We start from the raw sequence: 15,221 nt of genomic DNA on the forward strand, positions 1-15,221 counted from the left end.
GTCTAAATGTGTTGTGGTTTAACCTCAGCCTGTAATTAAGTACCACGCAGCTGCTTCCTCACTTCCCCCTCACCCACAGGGGTGGGGAGAAGCATTGGAAAGGAATGTAAAACTTGACGGTTGAGATAAGAACAATTTAATAATTGAAATAATAATAAAAAAGAACAATAATAATAATAAGTTATAATGAAAAGGAGGGAGAAGGGGACAGGAATGAAATCTGAAGGCAAGGGAGAAAAGAAAACTAGTGATGCATGATGCAGCTGCTCACTGCCCACTGACCGATGCCCAGCCGGTCCCCCAGAAATGACTGGCAGCCCCAGCTAACACCGCCCCAGTTCATAGACCGAGCATGATGTCCCATGGTATGAACACCTCTTTGGCCAGTTCATGTCAGCTTTCCTGGTTGTGTCCCCTCCCAATTTCCCGTGCCCCTCCAGCCCTCCCGCTGGCAAGGCCTGAGAAACCAGAAAGTCCCCAACCATGCTGTTCCCACACCAATTCCAAAACACAGCACTGCACTAGCCACCAAGGAGAAAATTTATCCCAGCTGAAGCCAGGACTCTACGACAAGTGAAAGGACGCACAAGAAGAGTTCTGCTTTTTTCCCTTCCTGTTTTTCTGCAGAAGCCATTGAGTCATTCCCAGGCTAAATTCACACATCGTTCCAGATTGAGGCTTTTTATGTAACCTTCAAATAAAAGTTTCACTTAGCCTTTGAAATTACTCCAGTTATTTTACATATATGCTACTAGGTATCTGTTCTTCCCCCTTTTGAGATTTGAAGGCCTTCCTTTTCTATTATACATCTGCTCTCCTGTTGAAGGAATTCTAGTTAGAAGCATGGAATTTCATTCAAGAGAATGGTTCTGTGTCTCAGGACAGGTGGTTAAAGCTACAGGGTTGTAGAAAACAGTTCATGCTTACATCAGTCACAGACCAGAAATCAAGGACACAATTTCCTGTATGCCCTGGACAGTTCTCACTACCCAATAATTTTGCCTTTTCCACCTCAGCATTCTCCGATAAGGAATTACTTTATCTGTTACACAAGTTGTGAAGTGTATTGACCATGCAGGATCTACAATTCTTTTTAAAGTTTAGTTTTTAGCTGAAAAAAATACCAAGCACTAATAATGACTTGAGCAATAATAGCAGAAGGCATTAACTTACCCTATGACAATGCAGGAGATGGCAGTTCCCAAAAAGGCGTAGGTTAAAATTGATCCTAAGTTACGAAAAAAATGTCTCTGGGGAGGCAAGTTTGAAAAGAAGTGCTTTGTGATATAGTCAATGAAAGAACATTCAGACCAAGTTGAAACACTGTACCTAGAAGTGCCATTTTTGTTACAACCTGTACCTCAAATATAAGATGAAACAACATAGTCTACTTCAGTTATTTTGGAAAATACAATTTCAGATGATTAATTTTTGGCCTGCTGGAATGCCATCAAAATTCTCCCTTTTATGTATGTGGCCAAATGGTTCAGGATCATAACAGAAGTTCACATTGAAAGTATCTGATGCAAAGACTGTTGTAATCCCATCCCTTGAATAACGTCCTGATTGTGCACTATACAAACCACAGGTAGGCTGCTGCCTACGTGCAGTGTCACCAGATTTGAAGTGGTCTCTTCTAAAAACAGGAATGCCCAAGTGTTATTAACTGCGCGATCAAATCTTTGCACAGATGCAGAAAGGGAGCAGAATGAGGTCCATGCATCTTTCATTTTCTTCCATTCCTGTCAAGTTCTTCCCACGCAATATAATTGTTAACCAGCTCTGCTCTGTCACTGGCCTGTTGGATCTACAAAGTAGCAATCACATTCAGCCACTTTTGTAATACAAGAAAGAGACTCGTACCTTTTTTAAACTATATCCAGCATGAAATATAATGGGTGGCAACAAAATATTGAAGAAGATGGAAGGATCAAATGTCATCTGCCGGAAAGGAAAAAAGAGAGAGTAAGGACAAATAATCATTTAATTGGATAGAATAGACTTTGATTGTAACTTCTTATCAGGATTAATCTCTGGATCAGCTTCAATGTCTGCAGGCCAGAATGTTACTCAGCTGTTTTCTTACAAGTATCAGTGTGTAGCTCCTTACTGCTTATATATATCTAGAATAGTACTTGAAAAACATTCCTTACAGAAGGAAATCAGCTATGCACTGCTTTACGGGGAACACATACAAGCAGTATTCCCTGTGATAGCATCTGCACTACCAGACATCCAACTTGACAGTCCCATGGATTAATTCCTGGATCAGTCATGGACTTCTTGTTCAGTTTCAGGGAAGACACATCATCAGTGCTGAGCTTCAGTTCCCCACATACAGAATGGTGATAAAAGAAAAGGCCTGCACTACCAAAACCAGCGTAATGTTTCCTTTGAAGTATATCTATTTAGGCACAGTCAGAGCTTGCTAATCTTGCTTACTTCCCCTGAGTTAACCCCAAAGTGATCAAAAATATATTTTATATCACATTTTCAGCAGGCAAGGAACATTGCATATGGCTAGGTAATGTAGCTCAGATGCGACATAACTCATTAAACTACAATTGTACTATCAGCTCTGCTAACCTGCCAGCATAGCTTTTTACTGTCTTAAAGTTTCTCAGTAAATCTGCTGACTGCTTCACTAGCTTCATTTCTGTTGTAACACATCTTGTAAAGTATAATTGGTCCAGTCCAGGCAATCCATTTTGGCCTGACTGCAACAAAACAAGCTCTAGATTCTCCACAATAACTAGCTTTTTCTGCATCCTATGAAAATGTAAGTTTTGCAAAGCACAAGTTGTCCTTTTTGGCAGAAGGACTGCCTACACAGACATAACATTCACAAATGGCATAAGCCTTTTCTTCCAGATTTCAATCTGAGGGTTTTGTGATGGCCTTAATTATTAGCAGCTTGACTAATTTACCAGTAACATCCTCAGTTCCTTGCTTTTTTTTCTATTTCTATATGTGCTGACACCATAAGCCATATTGGCATGGCAACGAAGCTGTAATTTTCTTCTGGTGATGTCTGTCTCTGTGTTACTGAAGATGCAACGTACCCCTTGTGTCACAAAATCTGAGAGGCACCGACGCTGTCCTGTTGCCTACTTGTCTTGTATCTGTTTTATTGGCAAAGGGGTTTCCTTGTATCCTCAGTAAACTAAGAAGTAGATTCAGCAATTCTCTGAAGATTAACTGGATTTTCTGCAAAGACATCGCTGAAGTGCTCTTTGCTTTCAGAACTGATGGTATGCTACTGGGTTAGTCCCCCTGTGGTTCCTGTTCCAAGCCACCGGCTGGCACAGCAGCAGACACCACTTCATCCTCTGTCAGGCAGTTTGTTACACTCAAATGCCTGTGCAATGTCAGCCCTGTTTATGCAAAACACACATTTTTATTTCTACAACAGCCAGAAACAGTTTATAAAGTACCCATTATTTTTTTTAAAGTAATGCTAGAATGAGGATGATGTTAGACAAGGGATAAAGTTCTTATTCCAGCTGTTGTCGGTACACTGTTCATATTTGCTTTCAAATTCAGGCACGGAGAGAGACCAAGGACAATGTTCAGTCACTGCAATTCATTACAAACCTCCAGTAAAATAGAATCCTGTTTAAAACCACAGCATTGCTGGAGAAAAATAAAATTAATAAGCCTGTGTACTGTTTACTGCTCTGTCAGCAGCCTATATTATACCAATCCTTTTAAAAGAGACAGGGTGTAATTAATGCAAAAGCTTGCAGCTCTTTTGTTGAGATAAAGTGATATTTTAAGGCTACAGTGTTCTAGATTAATTATTTAGCTTCAGAAGAGTAAGACCGACCTACAAAATTACTTCTGTCTTCTTACTAACACATAGCTTGATTTGATAAACAGGAAGCGAGAGCTCAGCCTTTTTTTCCATTCTGCTTACTTTGAATTATAAAGTTGAAAAAAACTAGTTGGCAAATAATATGCCAGCAAATTCAGTTGTGTTGGTAACTTCATTGAAAACATGGTAGAATAAGGATTTTCTTCACTTATGAACTAACAGCCTCAAATGTTAATTTTGGAATTAATTCAACAAATACATTAAAACATTTTTTCCATAGACATTAAAAATCCTGACTGCATGTTTTATTTTTTAAAACCGTGTTCTAAAGTATACACATTTGTAAGTCATGGCACAGCCTATTCTTTTTGATAAATGCACTTAGTAAACTCTTATACTGAGGTCAAGTGAATTATAGTTGCACAAAAACCAGAGCATGGTCTGATACTGTTTTCTGGTTTTTATGTTAGTCCTTTTGCCAGTCAGGAAGACTGCCAGGCATTGTTATTGTCTCCTAAATACTGTTGAATTCCTCCCTCTTTCCTCTTTTAAAAAAAAATAAATTCTTTTTAAGAGGATATTTGCCAAATAATTTTAAAGGAAAAAGGAGTGAAAATCCCAGACAGACTGAGGCCTCTCCAGCAATATTGAGAAATGCACAATTCACAGTCGAGACTCTTATGAATCTTCCAGCAAAGTGAGACTATAGAAGAAAGATTGGGCAATCCCTGTAAGGGCAACAGAATCTTCTGTGGGAGTTAGTGCTCCTTTCTCATACACAAGTCAGCTTTAGAGTACCAAGTTTGATGAAGATGTTCAAATGTAATGGATTAGTACATATGTCTTGGAAACTCAACACACACTTTGACTAAGACGAACCTCTTGCAGCCAACTAGCAGGAAAAAGGATGAAGATTCAGCAAAATCGGACTGGTCTGACTGCCACAGTATTTTCCTGTCTCCACCCACCACAGCTCTAACAGTCCTTGACAGCCCAGTTCTTTCTGAGAACAGCAAGGATCTGGCAGTAATAATAGGCACACAGTGGTGTGTCAGCAAGGAATTTGAGCAGATGGTTAAATCCTAGTTCTGCTGAGTTCCCCAGTGTACATTCTAACATAACTTAAAAGGTTTTATAATGATAACCACTATAATACACAGGAACATGTATTACTGTGCTAGATACGCAAAAATACTTGAGAAAAAGCAAAATACTATATTGCGATACTGTCAAAAAGGACTGGCAAAGGCTTAGAAGCTTCATGTGTATATGTGATGTCTGAGCATAAAATCCAGGTTTCAGAAAGTCCCTCTGCATTCATGAGTTCTTTAAATTGCTGCTCTTTTTTAAGTAAGTGAATGTTACAGAAGTAAATATTGCAAGAGTGGGGAAAGACTATACTAATGTAAAATATTTTAATTGTTATACACTGGAAAACAGAAAAGGCCATGACATTGTATAAGACTGAACTTCCCCCTACACTTCCCTTTTTGCATCCAGCCTGAATTGCCGCAATGCTGTCTGCCAAGCTTGGGATCAGCCAGTGAAAGCCCTGCGGTAGTGAGTGAATGTATGAGAACATTGTAACACAAAATTTTAAGTGTTATAAACCGCCCCCCCCCCCCCCCCCCCCCCCCCCCCCCCGCACACACACACACATCTGTGGAAGATTACATATATACAAGTTTATATTTTGTAACATGTCGTTACCTCTGCTGCACACAAGAGGTAAACCTCCCTTGCATTATGCTGCCAGAGCAAGTCACTTTTAAAACAGAGAACAAGTAAAGTTATCAGTGCGGCTTCTAAGGTTTTGGTGGTGATGAGTCCGAGGTAACAGCTGAATCAGCAAGTGAACTCAGTGTCTGCAGGATGTGGGATTGTCATCTAAAAGAGTTCAGGCAGCTATAGCCAGACGTATGCTATGTGATGGTCAGGCTTCTACCACACCTTGCTTCCTTTCCTGTTCTCTTCTCACCCTAAATTCAGAATAGCCTCTCTCTCTCTCTGTCACATTTTAGCTTGAAATGTTTTCCACTCTCAAGGGTGTAAATAAAAGAAATATCTTACACAGTTCAGAGCAAAAACAACATAGGTTTTACCTTTTGAAGCATTGCATTGCCCTGGTGGCCATTGACATTGTGGTGGCTGATCTCTCCTTTGTATTGATATTCATAGACCTGATTAGTTATATTAATAAGTAAAGTGGATGGCCCAGATTTCAGCTTTTCACATTCATAAACAGTTCCGCTTTCAACATCTGATGCTTTTGTCGTGTATCGTATAATTAATCCCATTACAAGGCCTGGAGAACAAAAGAACAAAAACAAACAACAAAACTAAGGAGATTCAGGTACTTTTTAGTATCTGATGCTACACAATTACAGTTTTGAACAAAAATGAACTCTATTAAAGCTAGGACGCCATGTTCTCAGTATTTCCACCTTCACAGAGGTACACCTACCTCACTCAACACTTCACGGATGACCATAAAGTATGGTCATCATAATTTCATTGGAATACAGATGTTGGTTTGACATATGCTCAGTTGTACTCCTATTTTTGTGATCTGGTTGCTGGAATCATTCTAGTTTAGTTATTAACTGAGTTGCTCACTCACTGCATTTTCAACAGAGGTTTGGAGAAGGGGGCTGCCTGCATAATTAATGTGTTGTACTGAGCATATGAAAATCAGCTGTGCTTTTGGAGATTTTACACCATTCATAGGGGAAAAACTCTGACACTATCCTCAGGCACATTTTGCTTTCTGTAGAACACTATTTTTGAGACTGTATAAACATGGGAAAATAAAAGCAGGAAGAAGGAAAGGAAGATTAAGAATGGGACTAATTGATTTGATTATCTATAATTTAGGACTTTTATCTAAGACAGACATTTTGTCTTCCTTTACAGTCAACACAGAGGAAAAGGTACTTCTGCAATTGTCCTCTGGAGGATCTGTGTCTTTCTGTTGGCTCTAGTGGGAGCTTGCAAGAATACTTCAGGGGGGGTGACCAGTATTTAGCCAGGTAACATTACTGAGATTATTTTCACCCTCAGAAACTTGGATTTGGTTTCAAATTTAATTTCCATGCTTCTTTTATGTCCTATGTGCTTTAAGTCCCATCTATATGATGCACAGCTTTACAGTTACTAATTATGAACACATTCATAAAATGCTAAGACTACTCAGATTAAATATTGATGGAAGACATCTACATATCTAGACAGATATACTTACGGATGAAAGATAAGAAAGAAATTAAATTGCAGGAAATAGCTGATAAGGATCTGAAAAATATGAAGTTTAAGTTTTATCCAATAATCAGATGCCATGGTGATAAAAGTGATCATAAATACCTAGGGAGATAAATAGGATGTCTTTATTATTGCTGCATTTTTCTGTAACTGAGACTCTCTGAACAGCAGATTTCTAGTTCATGTAAGGCAAGTTTGTTGCTTCCTGGACTGATGCTACAACAGAGTAACAGCTCTATTGCTTGTTTAGTATGCATATGCATTTATGCTTGTTTTTTATATATTGTTTAATATGGTTGTTTTCTTTAAATGGTAGAGGATTTTGATAAGCACTAGAGAATCCCAAGGCCACTTTCTTAAGTTATACAGCATTTGTGCGACAAATCAGATAATAAACCTAGCTGTAGTAAAAGACAGAATTCCTCAAAATTTTAGGAGAAAGCGTGTATGGGAAAGGGGAAGCAAGCAATGAATGTGCTACTGTGAAATATGACTTCTACAGTGGTCAGCCCCAGATGTCTGAAATGATGTCTCAGAACCCAGGAAAACATTCACTAGTTAAAACTATCAGGGTTTTCATCTTATTTTTATTCAATTTCCTCTAGAAGAACGACATATTTCATTTTCAAATTAAATTTAAAATACATTAAAAATTCAACTTCATTTGATGCCTGGGCAAGACCTGATGTTTTCTTCTCATTCTCTGGAATAAAAAACTTTCAGTTTTTCTGTTAACGTATTTGTTCCTATCACTCAGTGTTTTAAAATATAGCCTCTCTTGCACTTCTGTTACCAGACTTTATCAGCTCAGGTAACAGAAATATTTTGCAGATGTCCAGCAATGCCTGTGCAAGGACACTGGTAGAAAAAGACTCTTCAAAAACAGGAATATTTGGCAACACAGTTCACTAGAGTCAGTATCAGATCACAAGATGGGAATAGGTTTTGTGTAGTCAAGAGAAAGAAGTGTTTGGTTAGACGAATGTGCTGTTACAACCTGTTCACCTATCCCATCATCTCCTCTTTCACTTCCTATTTCTTTCCTTCTGAATTCTCTCTGCCTGCTGACCGAATTTCCCTGTATGTCCCTCATTATCTTTCCCAGACATGATTCTTCTGTGCTTGCCCAACTTCTTGTCTTGCTCTGTTTCCTGGTCTCTAATATTTACCTGCTTGTTTATAGCATCTGTCATATTAACCTGCCTTTTTCTGAATAGTTGTACTTAGGTCTTCACATTATGTCTTCCAGAATTATGTAGGACAGTAATCTTGTTTTCTAATAGCCTCGTTTCTGTTATACTGGCAACACTGAGCATCATGCTCATTTGTACAAGTAACAGTCTTGCTGCATACAGAAGACAAGACTTTAAGGAAACAGCACTATTTTTAACTGAGAGCTCAAAAATCATGAATAAAGAGCGAAAACCATATAGTTTAAATCTGACTATTCAGAGTTCTTCTTCCGATTTATTTTTTAGCTTTTGAAGTTTGACTGTTTACATGGCTTGTGCACTTAATAACTTTCAGAATGGCAACATGGAACTGCTCAAGGGAGACCAGTGGAAAGCAGTTGACATTGCCTTTACCGTCTCTGTTGTACAGCCAGGTGGATACTGTGTCCTACAATACCGAGATTCCTAGTATGTGTGTTATATTGGCTAATTTAGCATATACTTTGAACTAAACTCTGTTTGATTGTTTTACAAATCAAAATGAATGTTCTCAATTACAGTAATGCAATTGCACCGAACGATTCAAAAGAAAATTATTTCAACCTGTAGTGTCAAATTTAGACTAGAAGTAGAGGACTGTTCTTATTCTGTATTCTGAGAAGATACGTTATCCTCAGCTGTAGTCTCAAACTGCCTCTGTAGGAATTTTCTGGAGTAGAAACAAATGCAAATATTGTAGATCCTGGTCCTGCAAGACAGCCTTTGAGTATAAATTAATCCATTTGCAGAAAAGGAATATTTAAAAAATGTGATCACAGTAGCTGTAGAGAAATAAAGATCAATGGTGACTGAGATTTATGACTGGAATTCAAGTTTGCCTTTTGAGTTTTCTTCTACTAGCTTTAGATCTTATCCTCTGATGGAGTTCCAATCTGAGTAATGTACAGAGCCACACAAATAATGAAATTATATTAAAAGAACAAGGAAATTGTGAGGGTATCCAACAGCATACATATATTGGAGAAATTCCATTATATTCCAATATAAAAATATAACATAACGTTAATTACATATATTGTATAATATTATATATATATATATATATATAATATATATATTCCAATACAGTTCTAATTGGGTATCAATGGGGCTTGGAGGTCCTTGTAGCTCTTAAGGAAATTCTGTATTGTGTTAAATTTTAACAAAATGTGGACTGGATACATAATGATGGGTTGATTCATAATATTCTCAAATCTCTATGGAAGGTTCAAAGACAATTGCTACTGCTGCACTGTATTGCAAGAGTCAATATAGGTGATGGGATCTTACCCTTCCTTCAGTAATAATAAATGTGCCAAAGACCCTATATAAACCCCCCAGTGAATTAAAAATCTGGGAAGAGTGTATTTAATATTTTAGTAGGTGTATCATTTATGGAACGTGCTTTCTGCTTTAAATCATTATATAACATTTCTTTCATGACAGAATTTGGGAATGTAGATCATATTCTAATGGAAATAATTAATTTTTAAATAGGTGCATAATGTACTCTCCTTTCTACTATTTTCCCTTCCAAACTGAAATCGTGCTTTTGTAATGTATCTTCTGAAACATTCTTCATAGTTCATTTAAATATTCTTTATCAGCCTACTATAAAATGTCAGCTTCTGCCCTGATCATGGTTTTCCTACTTTTTCCCCTGAATCCTGACAATCTTTCATCACTGCGGATGTTGTAGTCAGGAGGCCAATGAAGTGCTCTGTTTCACTGAGGGCTAGAGACGCCGGTTTCTGGGACTTGCTACATCCATTGCTGCCTTTGAGAATTAGGGATAGCCAGAACACACAATCAGAAGGGAACTACAGTTGTTTCACGCAAGAGACATAATGGATTTAGGAGGTGTAAAAATCATATTGCCTAATCATTAGACACCTCCACCAAAGCTGAACTGAGAACTCTGACGGTGCCTCACTTCCAAACAGCGCTGCATGGGATGCTCAGAGAAGGCTGTGGGAGGGCTCCTGTGAGCCGGCTTTCCCACTGCTGAGGGGAGCTGAACCACTGGAAGGAAGGAGAGCAAAAAGGACTGGTGGACCTTCCAGTTCCCTCAAATTTTCAGTAAGCTTCTCCAACCACTACAACACAGAGCCATTTCTTGTGGGTGCTACAGTGATCGTGTTCTGTCTTTCATTCCTTTTGCATTTTCCCTCCAGTGTGACCATCCAACCCCACAGAGCACCACTCTGAAGGCAGGCACATCTTCAAGCAGCCTTACCTCTGCCCCAATGGGTACCACACATTCCCTAGGGGTAATAACTATTCAAGCTGAGATCAATTTCAACTGAAGTTACTAATTAACCCAGCAGATAAAAGGCACAGATTACCCTGGTGAGTTGTTGCTGGGAGGTTTTTTTGTTTAGGTTTTTTTTTTCCTAAAGTTTAATTCTGGCTGCCTACCTGCAGGAGTGCTTTAGCCTGTTAATCAGAGGTAACCGGTAGCATCTCTGTGTAGCCCTGATACCTAAATTCTGAGGAGGGTGAGAAATTTGGGTACTTACACTCAGTTTTTCATTGTGCTAGCTCTTGGCTATTCCCCCCCAGCTTATGTATTATGTGGGGAATTTGCCATCTAAGGTTTTATGACCGAGGTATTTAAAGATACTAGGCCCTGTAGGAGCTGGCTAATAGGCACTTAAGTCTTTTATTGTCTAGTTGTCCATTGCTGAGTACTAAGAGGCCAGCTTCTGGGGTCTGGTGCTAAAAGAGAGGCCACCTACTCCTATCTGAGAAAAGTGCTGTTCAGTTTTCATCACTGCTTGTGTAAATAATCTACCACACTGATTTTGACTATGCTGTTGTATAGAAAACTGTGCTGATAATGCATATAAAAATGCTCTTCCATTTCTGGGTGGCACGAAGTTACTTTTTCATATCCACCTGCCCCCCTGATATACAGAGATCAGGAATTAAGTTGAGTTTACTATTTGGGGTCTGTTTGTCAAACCAAGCTACAGTGTGTAGAGAAACTTTTCCTCTGAGATACTGGAAAGCAAAGGAAGTAATGAATAAACAGGTAAGTCTGTATTCTTCATTGTTTGTGAGTGATTTTTTCAGTTTGGTGTCAAAACAAAACATTTGGAGTGCTTAAATAATTTCAAGCTAAGTACCTTTAAATGTGTGTATATACGTACACATAATTATTTTTTTTGTGTGTGTGAAATAATGTTGAATTCCTGTTATGCTAAATGCCTTGGGTTTTATCTTTGCAACTGCAGAAAATTTTTTAATTTAACTATAGGTATATTTGGTGTTGAACCATTGCTTTAATTTAAAAAAAAATACATCTCAGTTTTTGAAGTTTCTAAATGGATGGTTTTCCAGCATGGGCTTTATTTGGCTGGAACTGTTCAGCCTAAAAGTGCATTTTCTTGCAAAGCTTAGGCAAAAAAACCCAAACCAAACCCACAACCCCAAAAAACAAAAAACAAAACCAACCCAAAACAAATGACCAAAAAACCCCACCAAAATATCCCTTTCATTTGTTCTATACTTTAAATAGAACTTTGTATCAGGTTGTTCCTAGTGCTTAGTTTGTGGCTGATCAGCACTTTGCAGTAACTGCAAAACTTCTTCCTGTTTTTGTATTTCTGTGTTGTGGTTTTTTTCCCTGGTCTTCCTCTTATTTCACTTTATCCTTTCCAGCACTATACCCCTAATGGCATGCTGTCTTTGATAAGGAATACAGACCCATCTATCATACCATGGCTGCAGTCTGCAAATAAGTGGCCTTGTTCTTCTATCACTCTAACAAATAGCTTGATGAGCTGGAGTAAAGCAAACTATAGGGCAGAGACATCTGGTTTGTACAAAATGGGTACAAACCAGAATTGTTCTGATAATGAAGGCAAAAAATAAGAGGGCAGGATTTAGCTCACAGTCAGTGCCATGAAGATTTTCTCCTGAAGTTGCTGCGTGTTGATCTGACACTTCTATCGTGACCTCTGAAATTCCACTTTCTTTTCATTATTGCTATTCCACAATGCTAAAGATACCTAAACCCATATCCAAAATTTCTAAGGATTGAAAGGGCATAATCAGCTTCTTAGGTCCTATGAATAAACTTTTTTTCTGTGTTTGAAGGTTGCCATAAATAATGCAAGACTAAATAGACAGTTTGTTTCCAATCATGAGGAATGTTTCCTTTGTTCATGAACATTTTTAATAATTCAAAATCTCTGTCCTGCTGGAGCACTCGTCTCTTAACTGATCAAAATAATATCATGACCTGCTTACCCCTATGATGTGCAGATAATGTTGTAGGCTGGCAGCAAAACAGAACCAAAAAACAGATAAAACTAATTAAATACTGGTTTGTTTGTGCAATGTTGTATTTCCCCAGATTTAATTTCTATTTTGATAGGCTTTTGTCTAAATCTTCAGCAAATGTTTTCAGTTGCCCATGGGAAATGGCACAATTGCATAAAGAAAGCTACTATAGAAGAGTCACCCATGTAATCCATGTAATTAGAAAAACATTGCCATAATTTAAAAGTTGATCATAATTAATATATTGCCGTTTCATTGCTAATAGAAATGCAATAAGCAAACGTATTCTCCATGATGCTGTGTAGCTTGTACCCTGTAAAACAAACAAAAATCAGTGAAAGCCATTGCATTTAACTAAGTATCGTGTGATGTGTATTTCAGTCTCAACTGACTCAGTTGAAGTGTGTTTTCTATGTGGAACAGATTTCAGGATTGGAAAAAGGGCATGTTACCAAATAAATACTATTTCACAACTTTAAAATACATGCGAGGCTGGTGAGAATTAAGAGATCCCACAGACCCAGGTGTTAAGGGTTCAGTGACTGGCTTAATACAAGTGTTTCTTGTTTACCTGCTTTCCTTCTAAGTATCAAGTCACTTGTGAAGATAGTAAGCGAGCCAAGATGATGAAATAGCCTGTGTTCTTGAAATTTCATACAGTTACTTTAATAAAATAGTCTGAAAGGGACACAAGGAACACTGTGATCTTCAGCTGCAGTCCTGTGAAACTGAGATAATTTTAAAATAGTTGATATGGAAAGAGCAAATGAAGACTTTTATCTCAAAATGTAGGAGTCGGTTGCCTTTTCTGTTGCAGACTTGCAGCTGAACCTCCATAGAGATTTTTGCATGCAGGGTGCCATGATAAACAAATATTCTTCAGAATATGCAATCTTAACATAACCGGTTTGGGGTATTACACTGCTAGGACATGCGATGTGCACAGAATGAATATGAATCAAAACAGGCTGGCCTTTAGCTGGCTGCTGACAGCTGTTTATTTGTATCTTCCATTTTGATAGCGTTACCCTCCTATGTGTGTTTTATGGTAACAAAGTGGCAGTTGCATACTTCTCTCAAAGTGAAACAACAGTAAGAGAGAATGACCAGAGAAATCATTGTATGTGTAAGTGTATACCACTACACCACATACACATACAGTGTATGTACCACTACACTAGTGAGCACTTCTTATAGCGGACAATGCAGAAAGTTGTACATGAAAGTGATACACAATATTGCAAAACTTCATAAAAGAAGATTAGAGCTACACAGGCAAACTGAAATTACAGTATGATGACAGCATTCAGGGAAGACTTGAGAAGCATTCTTCAAAGTGTGTTCCTCAAGGGCACAAAAGAAAAATCTCAAGATCTTTTAAACTAGACAACATGGCTGTATCCACAAGGTTCCTTAGTCTAACACCTTTGAATTTTAAACAAAACAACATGGGGAAAAAAGCAAATGAAATAGTCTCTTTCACTGAGGACACGTCATTCTTTTGAAAACGGTAAATTTCTTAACTCCTAACATCTCATACAGTGGCTGTCTGCCCACAGAGGAGCATAACATGCACATCGTGAGGATAACCAGCCCAAGACAGTTGCTCCTTTAACCAGTCAGCCTCTAGCTACTTCACGAGAGATACTGTTAATGTTATTTTACCTGCACAGTTATGGAGCTGATGACGTTTTGTTCAGCACATTTTCTGAGCTTTGTCAGCACTTGATCGCAAGTGCCTGATCATAAATATGTGACTAGTCCCATGTTAAGATGGCACTGGAATTTATACTCACCATAAAGCATAGCTCCTCCAGTTTCATGCAGAAAGCGGAATCGATGGTTTTTGAACAACCAAATAGTTAATATTGTAAGGATGAGAAGAAAGTTAAAGACTAGCAGCTCCACAGCTCCCTGATGATAAAACTGATCTTCATCTTTCACTGATATATATTTCATCAACTTCTCCATTTCATTCCCTTTATGGAAAATGTGTGCAAAATAAAAGAAGGAAAAAAAAAATAATCACAGGAAGGAAAGTATTATCACCTTTGGTACAAAGAGCCCAGATACTACAGAAATTCACAGCAAGCACATCTGTTTCGTTTGCAGGCTCCTAGCGAAGTGCTCCAGCTCAGCTGGGTTCCCGTTACAGCTTCCTGCTTCCCTCTTAAAGCTGCCCCGTCGCATTTCTAACGTGGCGGTTGCCTTGCTGGACCAGGCTCGCTCCAGCTGCAGATGCACAGATCACGTCCAAGGCTCAGGCTCTGCTGACCTCCAAAATTCTGTTGTAAATGGGTCTGTGTTCGTAACGTTTGTTCCTGTAGTTTACAGCATAAGCTAAATCCTAAAAAAATTATTTTTCGTCTTGATAGTTTAGATGGAAAAAAAATACATGAAAAGAATGGCATGTCAATCTTTGTGACATTTGGGGAGTTTAGAAACCTTTTCCTCTTTCTCATTTTTAAATGTAAGCAACACAGAATAAAGGTGGCACTTTGGTGCAAAGATGGAAGAATAAAACAAAGCAATTAATAAGGACTTCAAGATTCAGGCCTTGAACTTGTATTGATTCTGCAGGAAGACTGAGAGATGTCTGTAAAAGCAAAGGTCCAGTTACCTAGAATTAAAAGCACTTAAAAATTCCTATC

The 15,221-nt window shown here is 38.2% G+C and overlaps 1 protein-coding gene across 5 annotated transcripts in view; it reads right to left on the reverse strand.

Annotated features, from left to right (window-relative positions):
- SLC9A9 (solute carrier family 9 member A9) overlaps window positions 1-14,744 on the reverse strand; it is a 214,204-nt gene extending 199,460 nt beyond the window's left edge. The window contains exons 1-5 of one of the 5 annotated variants that reach the window (XM_055817589.1): window positions 14,367-14,469; window positions 7,056-7,174; window positions 5,917-6,119; window positions 1,864-1,941; window positions 1,174-1,250 (exon numbers count right to left, since the gene is read on the reverse strand). In XM_055817589.1, the coding sequence (XP_055673564.1) occupies window positions 1,174-1,250; window positions 1,864-1,941; window positions 5,917-6,111 (350 nt within the window). In that variant the 5' untranslated portion in view covers window positions 6,112-6,119; window positions 7,056-7,174; window positions 14,367-14,469. Of the gene's footprint in view, window positions 1-1,173; window positions 1,251-1,863; window positions 1,942-5,916; window positions 6,120-7,055; window positions 7,175-14,366 lie in introns of all 5 variants that reach the window. The other 4 variants (XM_027787215.2, XM_005237721.4, XM_055817588.1 and 1 more) reach the window with 4 other exon arrangements.
- Between the last annotated feature and the right edge of the window lie 477 nt (window positions 14,745-15,221).

The sequence above is a fragment of the Falco peregrinus genome, chromosome 12, assembly GCF_023634155.1.
Source record: "Falco peregrinus isolate bFalPer1 chromosome 12, bFalPer1.pri, whole genome shotgun sequence".
Classification (NCBI taxonomy): Eukaryota; Metazoa; Chordata; class Aves; order Falconiformes; family Falconidae; genus Falco; species Falco peregrinus.